Source organism: Ptychodera flava, chromosome 17 (assembly GCF_041260155.1).
Source record: "Ptychodera flava strain L36383 chromosome 17, AS_Pfla_20210202, whole genome shotgun sequence".
Lineage (NCBI taxonomy): Eukaryota > Metazoa > Hemichordata > Enteropneusta > Ptychoderidae > Ptychodera > Ptychodera flava.
In genome coordinates this window covers 9,832,262-9,842,243 of record NC_091944.1, presented here as the reverse complement: position 1 = coordinate 9,842,243, position 9,982 = coordinate 9,832,262, and the positions used below count along the sequence as shown (strand labels likewise).

Sequence of the window (9,982 nt, the reverse complement as noted above, 5' to 3'; positions counted from 1 at the left end):
GAATTATCTCACGTTTTCGACATTTCGCTCCAAAGTTTATCCTAATTAAACTCTACAATGCCTTCATTCTACCACACTTAACTTACTGCTTACAAATATAGGGGAAGTACTTACACCACTTTCCTTGAACCTATTTACCGCCTACAAAAGAAAATTGTCCGTTTGATTACTTTTTCTGATTTTCATGCCTATTCAAACCCCCGTCTTTCGTCAACTAAAAATCATGCATATTTTTAAACTAATCACTGTTCTTGCCTTAATGTTTGTGATTTCAAAAATAACGGTTTCCCAATCACTATCAACAATTATTTTGAACTTCCTCACCATGGATACTCTACACGTTCAGCTGAGTATAGCAATTATTGTATTCCTTAAACAAGGCTTACAGTCATACATTGGAATTCTCTACCTTCTTCAGTTAAGCAAACAACGTGTAGACAAAGGTTCAAAGTGGAATTAAGAAGCTACTTAATCAACACATAATAATATGTATCTTTTTTCTTGGGTTGTTCATCGATCCAATGTATTTTATTTTCTCTTTATCTCAGATATGTACTTTTTTATCCTTACTTAAGCCTTTTATTGCATCATCGTTTACAGTTATGAGCTGATAGTGGGCCATGGACTCGACTAGTCCTTGTGGACTATTTCTATGGTCCAAACCAGATAAAGTCATACTTTCACTGTAATACTTTTCTTGTAATTGTACCTTTATCTGGTTAAATAAACAATTCACAATTCATATTCATATTCTGAATAAGATGTGATCACGGAATAGCAGAGAGCCCTGAGGGTGATTTTTTATGACGAGACAAATGTTGGAGGGAAAAGGCTTCTAAACATAGTGAATGGCCGCCTAAATTGTCAAACGGTGTACGCTAAGAAATCAATAGTTGTCACTTTAAATTGTCGAAATAAGATGTCACACTGTTGAAGTTTGTTAAGATTGGGACATAATTAAAGGCATTGTATACTAGCACATTAATTTGTCAAAAATGTTCTTCAAATAAATTGCCAGTCGAGGTCTGAACTCTTTAGTAAATATGCTCTTTAAAGTAATTACCTTTCTGATATGACTTTCAAATTTTATGAGTAGATTGCAAACATTCGTTTTGGTTTTTCCTTAAATTATTGAAAACTATAGGTCAAGCATGTATCTTTTTTCTGACCAAAATATGGGCAGAATTATTCTAGCCTCGTCAGAGGTGAATATAAAAAAAATATAATACCAGTCTTGTATTAAATTATGGTCAAGGGTGCGGCATATTTTATGCAGCGCTACACATGAAAAATCTACGAGGCAGTTTATCATCATCAGAATCAGTTGAAAACGATACCACCGAGGCATGCGCAGCTAAGCTCTCGTCCATGCAAATTCAGAGCCTCCATTCGGCACGTCACGACACGAAACTTCTCATAGTCGTTAAATAAACCTGTTGAAATGGTCCGAAGAGTAGTGGTTGTGTCACTTGTTGTAGTTCTACTTCTCGTTTTTGTTGGATGGCCCAATTTCAGAGTAGATTTTGGGAAGGAAAATGAACAAACGGCAAACAGTCTCGACTCTTTCGCGGTTAAATCTTCTCAAGAGAAGACGGACGAAAATCGCCAAGGTAAGCTTAAATATCTATTCTAGACTAAATTTTATGCCACAACGGCATATTCCTGTGCGACAAGTGAAATCAAGCATGATTTGCCCATTTATCTTGCAACCTGTAGAGTTTTTCAAAAGCAATGAAGTAAACTGATATGTCTACTGAAACTCATTACACAAAATTTGTCTCACCATGGAGGTAGAAGGACTCCTTCTACCTCCATGGCCTCACAGAAACCTTTTTATGCCAGTGGCCAGTTCAGTTTTCACTAACTGTACCACCTTGTTGCTTATATATTAATCATAGTGTGTTTTTTCCTAGCCCCTTCCTTATATTCTCAGTACTGAAATCTTCTCAGCTACATTTGAAAGATCTTTGTATGAAGGCCCGAATTTGTGTTCAGATCGATCAGGCATTCAGAATTCAACGTCCCTAAAGCCCCACTAGCTGTAACTATTTGTTGACCTCAAAATATCTTCCTATTCTCCCCTTGCTTTCTCTGAATTCTACCCCTGAAGGGATATGGGCCTTTACTGCTTTAGGCAACCATTCATTTGTAAAACATTTGATAAGAAAAATCAAATTTTAACGGTCATTTTGATTTTCCCCGCAATTTTCAACAATTGGTAATGTTACAAAGAAAACAGAACATAAACTGTAACAGCTGAAAACATTCAAACCTATGCATTACATCGGACTACTCTGTGCAGTTTATGTGAAAATTTCAGTGCAGATGTGCACAGTATCCACAGTTTGCGCTTTTCGCATATGGCTGCGATTTAATGTTTTGGCAAACATTTAATCACAGTGTAATCTTTATCTTGTTCAAAATTGCATATTCAGTCCAACCGGGTCGTTAATAATTACAGTATACACACACCTAAATTAGTACAGTCTCACAAACTTATTTAAGCTTGAAGGTGAAATCATTAAAATAATGCTAAAAGATGCCAAAGAGGCTTTAAGATGAGGGACCACGATCGGTACTTGAAAACATAATTTATACAACTTTATTTTTGCAATTTGCATATAACTTTTCGTTACGACAGACTGAGATTGAGAAAGTATACAGTCGCATCTTGTTCGCTTCCTGCTTCAAATGTTGTCTTGTCTTCTCTCAGCAAACCAAAAATCGAGTTCGACTAATTGCTCCGTTCGGCTTGCTGCTCCTAATACATTCCCGTTAACTATGCTAGTAAGTCTACCAGGTTCAGGCAACACATGGACCCGACATCTCATAGAACAAGCCACTGGGTTTTACACCGGCTCCAAGTTCAATGATAGGAAACTTTACGAAGGTGGTAAGTAACTTGAATCATGCCATTATCATTTTGGTGATAAGTCGGTTCTCTTTATTTCTCTCTTTCTTTCGATTTCAATATTCCTCTTCCCATTTTAACTTCATTTCTATTAAAGTCTCCGTGCAGTTGCACCTCAGTGTTTTGATGCACTAAGAGGTCCACATCTATTAGGGAGCCAGCGGCACGCCCACTCTCTCACGAAATCACTGCATTTAAAGCTTTCATTTGTTTTACAAGCACCACCTGATACAGCTGTACTGTAGTACGATCGACAATAATACCACCAGCCGGTTTAAAAGACCCGCTTTGCTTTGGAAACAACATGCACAATGCACAACAGCTGCACTCGATAATCGGTTTCGTTTCCCAGTAACAATTTACGAACGTAGCCTCTTGACCGATAAGGTTACGATGTAAAGCAACAGCGATTAGAACTTAGATCTGAATAGTTCAGCACTGCTTTCCACATAACGCGAGACTGAAACTGACAAAGTTGATAATGTGGACTTGTCGATTAAAGCACAGACTTCGTTTATGTCCAAATAATGATCTTGAACAGATTAAGTCCTTCTAGGTTCTTCTGTTTATGCTAATTTGACGTCTTTGTAATCATATTCTTGAGTCTGTGCTGTAATTGAACATAGCTCACTTAGGCGCTTGCGTACAAGACTGACAAGAGTGCTTCGAAGGGTCACATTAGGGAACAGGCGAGGTGGGCACGATTTTGATCTTCGTTATAGCACTTGTGAGTTCTCCATGAAACATGTATTTGCTACTAGAAGTCTCCTCACTCACAGAGGCAACCCTTGATCGCTTTATCAAAGCATATTTTGATCAGCCTTCTCACACTTTTCGATTAACCTAAACAAGCGAAGGGATTAAATCGATCAATCAACAAACATCAGGCAATATAATTCATTGGATAACTTATTCGGGATTTTGCTCATTCTCTTGACACGAGATGTCAAAATTTCACTCTCACCTTGTATCACATTCATAGTACCTCGCTATTTGCATTGATTTTATCTCCTGATGATGTTAATAAGCTAACATATGGCACGATGTGCGCCGAGAAATGGGAAAGAAAGTGATCAGTCAAGATTAAGCCTTAAGCGCGAGAAGGCCATTGGTAGTGAATGAAAGTGTTATTGAAAATATCTCGAATTCAAAGTGAATAACTCATCAACTCTATTTTACTCATGTTTAACATTGGTAGGTACGTGCAGGCTTAATGTTGATCACAATAACGTGATAATTCCACGACAGGGTAATTACTCTCCTAATGAAATAAAAATATGGTATAGGCCTATCATACATAGATTTAATTCATAGGACATAGCGACATTGGCACTAAATGCATGGGATAGGTTAAGGCTTTGCGGTCACATATAAACGCGGCCATATAAATTTCAACGCTCTCATAATAAGGCGTCCCCGTGCCACAAATATACATGAACCATGTTGGTCCCAAGGATACATTTGGTCTGTGAGAATCATTAAATAATACTCGGTATCCCCTGTTCCCGTGACATATCATTCGTCTCGTGTCTGAAGCAGCACAGGTTAGACGAACGCTGATACGACCGAGGTTAGCAAAAATCCGTATCATGGCCGTAAAGGTTTTATCATATACCTTATGAAATAATAAATATTTACTTTAAAACATTGTGCAAGAGATTTGGAGATAGAAATCGTGCAATGTTAAACATTTATCGCCAATTTATATATATATATATATATATATATATATATATATATATATATATATATATATATATATATATATATATATATATATATATATATATATAAACCGTGAGAATGAGGCGTAAATATATAGGTGTAAGATGAACGACATGGAGTAACTTATCGTAAATTTCATTGCACTGGCAGCAAGATGCGATCATAAGCAAAAAGCTCGATTGAAAGAAATACTGTGCCTTTATCATATACCTTGGTTCACATGCCTGTGTAAAGCTATTATATTATATCAACTTGCGTGTCTTTGTTATCTTACTTGGCTATTTTCATCACTCTAAGCCCCAAATGCAGAAAACGGACGTCTGAGAGATCGAACGTCGGAAATCCTGCGCCCGCGACCGAGCATTTTTATAAGTTGGGATTACGTACAGGCACACAGTGCAGTATCCTACGATAAATACGCATTGCGTTCATATCGACATTGCATTTTATTCGCATGCAACACGAACACTATACTTGTCAAAATACCTGCTGCAGTCACACAGAAAATGGGTCAAGAGTTCAAATCAAAAGAAAAAAGTGATAATTTTTTTCGTAAATTTACATAAGAACAATAGTCCTTTTTTGCAAACTAAAATTAGATTTGTCTCATTCTGTACCGCATACGCGTAGGCTATACGGTATAAGTCCACTGTCGTGACATTCAAAAGTGGCAAAGTGAAGTTACAGGATCTATTTCTGATGGATAATTTGAACGTTGCCGTTAATTGTACCAGAGAACAAGCAGTTTTGAAATAATCCAGACTTGCGACGACTGCAACTGTGATGAACAGTTGTGCAGAATGTGTTGCCCGATCAGGGAGAGCTTGTCGCTGACACTGCTCGTTGCATTTGATGTCAAATTTCGTCGCAGTCGCCAGGAGTCATCCCATTGTTATTTTGAACTTCTAGCTCTACATCGTTAGGACACCCCGTTCTGTTACTGCCCAAACTTTGGTAAAGAATATCTGACAAACCGTTACTGTGAGGAAGTGTCAATTTATTTGTGAATGAACGAATATACTATCTTCATTTTAAAGAGCGGTAGGATATATCGCGTATCGACTCCCGCAATATCAAGCAAAGTTCACGGTGCGCTATGTCGCCCTAATATTTGTGTGCATCACACCCCGAATGTGCTGCTTCAGAGATATTTTCAACATGTATCCCAACTTATTTACACCAAGAGGTGAGTTACAGACCCAAACTTTATCTGTGTATCAAAACTCGGTCTTCGGTCTTTGAACCAAAGTGGACTGTTTCGGTTTTCTCGAGGGTCTGTGGTTTAGATAGGTACGTTCAAATGCATCGACCTTGCAATTTTCGAAAATGCTGGTTTAGGGGCCCGTTTTACCACCGCTATCAGTGCTAAAACAGTATTTAGCATTGGTGGAATGAGTTCTCGTCCAATCAGAATGGCGCATGGTAGCATGATATAATATAATTTTGTATTTAGAACGTTTACTGTAAACAAAAGTGCGTGAGACTGCGTCCAAATATTGGCAATCGCGTGCATTTCTGAACTACCTCGATTCAGCTTACTACGCGCGTTGTCATTTGCGTTTTAATTGGTCGAGCTGAACCACGTGACTGCCCACAAATACACAGTAATGGTTTGTTTTCATGCCCGTGAATATGAATAATATCGTAAACATAGTAACTTTACGGCTAAAACGAAAATTGTGATTTGTACAAAGATCACAATCAACCACAAAATAAAATGGAGCATTTATGGGTCAAGTTTGGACGCTTTTTTTTTCAAACAAATCTCCGGATTTGCAAAATTTTTGCAGCGCGCGCACTACACACTGACAGGTTCTTGGGCCCCGTTGTCGTTCGCACGGGAAATTTTTGTAAATTTTTACTATTTTTCGGGGTCCGTTGATAATATAATTGAAATAACAGACTCCGCGCTGACCATTAACGTTTATTTATGGGCGCGGGCGAGAGGAAAGCCAAATTAACGGGCTCGGCAAGCCTCGCCCATTAATTTTTGGCTTTCCTCTCGCCCTTGCCCACAAATAAACGTTAATGGTCAGCGCGTCGTCTGTTATTTCTATATTTTCATACACTCGGGAGTGTTTTGAGCTTCAGGAAAGTGAGTTTTACAGTTTTAAAAATTCCTCTCACATTTTTATGAAAATATAATGAGTGTGTTTGAACCAAATTTGAAAGTCTTTTATTGATACTGTCTGGTTTTACTCAATGGTTTACGGTCAATCATACCGTCTTTTACACGTGCGTCAAGGAAGGGCATGTTAATGAAGCTGCTGGCGTGTTATGTTTTGATTGGCGTGAAGCAGTGTTTCTGGCCTGAGAGCTCACAAAGTAACTATGGTTGCTACGCGACTGGAAGTACGATGTCATCTCGTCGTATTTTTCGCATAATCTCGTGCAATTATCAACCACAAACAAAGCCTCCAAAAAGTTTAACACCTTTGAAGCTCATTTTAATATGAAAAGCCAATAGTCTACCGAGACGACCATGAAACAAAAGGCATGCCGCGTTTCCAGTCTGTCTATATTTGTCTGTGCCTATGACCACCCCCCGGCATCCCCTCTAAAATCAGTCTTTGTTCAGCGCCAACTCGAAAAGACCCAACAAATAGATGATTTGAATAGTAACAGTATATCCAAAATGATTGTTACGTTATTTTACACACACACTGAACCATATGTATGTCAAGAGGATGCTGATGTAGCGCCGGTGCCGCACTGGTCTGTATGGCATGGGACACACAGAAATTAAAGCACGATATGTTGCGATACACAAAACGTGTTTTTTCACGCGGTAATCGAAATACGGCCAACCTCACAAACGCAGAAATTGCATTTACCGTGAGCGTGTTTTAATCATCTACGGCCCCTTGTTGAACATAATTAGTGGTTAGATGTATAATGGTAAACACAATTTTATGTTATGTACAAAAGTTGCTATTTTTGTCAAACTTTTCGACATAAACAAAACACCTACACTCGCCCAGGTATAAAAAATCGTGTGTAAACTGTGCCATCAGTGGCTGCTCAAAGTAAACTTGGTGTTCGACTTTATTATTTTTACATAATTTTGAGTAATTCAAACGAAAGCTGAAAACATGTTTGTACTTTCAAATTTTTTTAGATGGCTCTGATTTTATTGTATTTGCTGTAACTTTTAACTGTCGTGTACAGCGCTTTTGAATACCTCATTGCAGAATTGCGCTTTAGAAATGTAAGAAACGTTGAATGTTAAAATACTATATTAAACTATAATATTGCTTTTCCTTTTCTTATTAAGGATTACTCGGTGAGTTTGAGGATTACATGGCAGGCACCACATTAACGGTAAAAACGCATGGTGTGTCGCCTTTGGCTTCAATTTGCAAAGCAGCAATTTTGATCATTCGTAATCCAATCGACTCAGCAATCGCGGAAAGAAACAGGAAACTCACCTCTAGCCATACTGAAGCTGCATCATGGGATAGATCCCTACGATTCGACAAAGGTAATTGGTTTATCTTTGCAGGAATAATATTTCAATGTTTGAGTCTATCGAAAAGAATCTTTTGTTACTCAATTCATTTTGTATTTTTGAATCAGTGGTGTCTTTTGATTCCTAACCGTCTCATAGGCATTTTGCTTTTCCACATGTTTCAGGCTGGAATCGCCAAACTCAGCTCAATCACTTCGAAAACATGGTTAATTATTTCGTTGAGTTGCAAGTGCCATCTTTGGTTGTTCACTACGAAGAAATGAAAGAAAATACCCTGAAAGAAGTATGGCGCATTGTCAAGTTCGTGAACATGACCATGAGTAAAGAGCGGGAAATGTGTGTGAAGCACAACATTGAAGGCAACTTTCATCGAAAACCTGGCGATATCGAAGCTCCGTATGAAGCATTCACAGATCAAATGAAATGCGACGCATTGGATGCCATGAGAAGGGTGTCAATGGTACTTGTGAAGAAAGGTCATGACCCACTACCGTGCCTACAGGAACATCCGGTATCTGGCTGTGATTTGTTTTCAAAGGCAGTGTTATCTAATTCCAATTGCTCAGCGGACAACTCCACCGTGTCTTAAATTAAGCCCACAGTCACAACCTTACGTATTCCAATTTGACTCTCTTTTCCTCGAGATCTACCTCACAACGAGGCACTATCTGTTTGGATCGCCCACTCATTGTCTTCGCCAAACTTTTACAAGTTGGTGCTCCTGTAATTGCTGACATCCTTACTTACCTGTATGTTTAAAATTTTCTGTTTTCTTAATGTTTTCAAATGTGCAAGAGTTGTTCCTCTGTACAAGGGTGGAGGTAATGTTGGCGATATGTTGAATAATCGTCCAAATTCAATTTTACTATCTCTTTCTAAAGTTTTGGAGAGACATGTTCACAATATTCTCTATAACTACTTGTCATGCACAAATTTACTGATTGACACCCAGTCTGGTTTTAGAAAAACCTTTTCCTGTCAAACTGCGTTGATTCGGCTCACTGACAAAATTTTACATAATATGGACAAGGGTTACTTCAACAGTCTTCTTTTACTTGATCTGTCCAAAGCTTTTGATCTTATCAACCACGACATTTTATTAAGGAAACTGTCTTGTTACGGTTTAGCAGATACTGATCTTGCGAGGTTTACATCTTACCTCGCTACTCGGCAGCAAATTGCTGGTTATTTAGGTTGTTTGTCAGAGAGGCGTAATATAACTACTAGTGTTCCCCAAAGTCAAATCCTGGGTCTATTGTTATTTATGCTCTTTATCAATGATCTATCTTTAAGTGTTGATTCTTCAAGTTTACACATGTATGCAGATGATCAAACTTTGTTTGCAAGTGGTCAATCTATTGACGTTGTTAATGATAGAATGAATGATGCCATTTTACCAATTTCTAACTGGATTACGGCAAACTCAATGAGTGTAAATGTAAAAAATAAAGTATCTTCTTGTAACTTCTAATTTCAAGTTGAATCGTCTGAAAGAGACTAAAAACTCATTATCTGTAAATGTTAATGGAATTGAAGTTCCCCGTGGATATAGTGGAAAAATCTTACGGCTAACTGTTGATGAATGTTTATCATGGAATGAACACATAGATATTCTTTGTAAGACTTTGAGTAGGAGAATTTATCTGTTGTTAAGATTACGCACATTTATTCCAATGAGCCACCGCATCATTTTATATAATGGTTTTATACAGAGTACTCATGACTACTGTTATGTTGTATGGGGAAACACAACAGAAACAAATCTCAACAAAGTTTTCATTTGACAAAAGAGAGCTTTACGTATTCTGTTTGAATTACCTTATCCTTATCCTTCTCTTGAGTTATTTTGTATTTCAGAGTGATGTTCATCCTTATCA

The 9,982-nt window shown here is 37.8% G+C and overlaps 1 protein-coding gene across 1 annotated transcript; it reads left to right on the top strand.

The window, feature by feature from the left end:
* The first annotated feature begins 1,378 nt into the window (after positions 1-1,378).
* On the top strand, positions 1,379-9,574 carry LOC139115360 (sialate:O-sulfotransferase 1-like). The gene is made up of 4 exons (XM_070677425.1): positions 1,379-1,610; positions 2,714-2,893; positions 7,911-8,117; positions 8,270-9,574. The coding sequence occupies exons 1-4, from the start codon at positions 1,442-1,444 to the stop codon at positions 8,692-8,694; spliced, it is 981 nt and encodes a 326-aa protein (XP_070533526.1). The 5' UTR covers positions 1,379-1,441; the 3' UTR covers positions 8,695-9,574.
* The last annotated feature ends 408 nt before the right edge of the window (positions 9,575-9,982 follow it).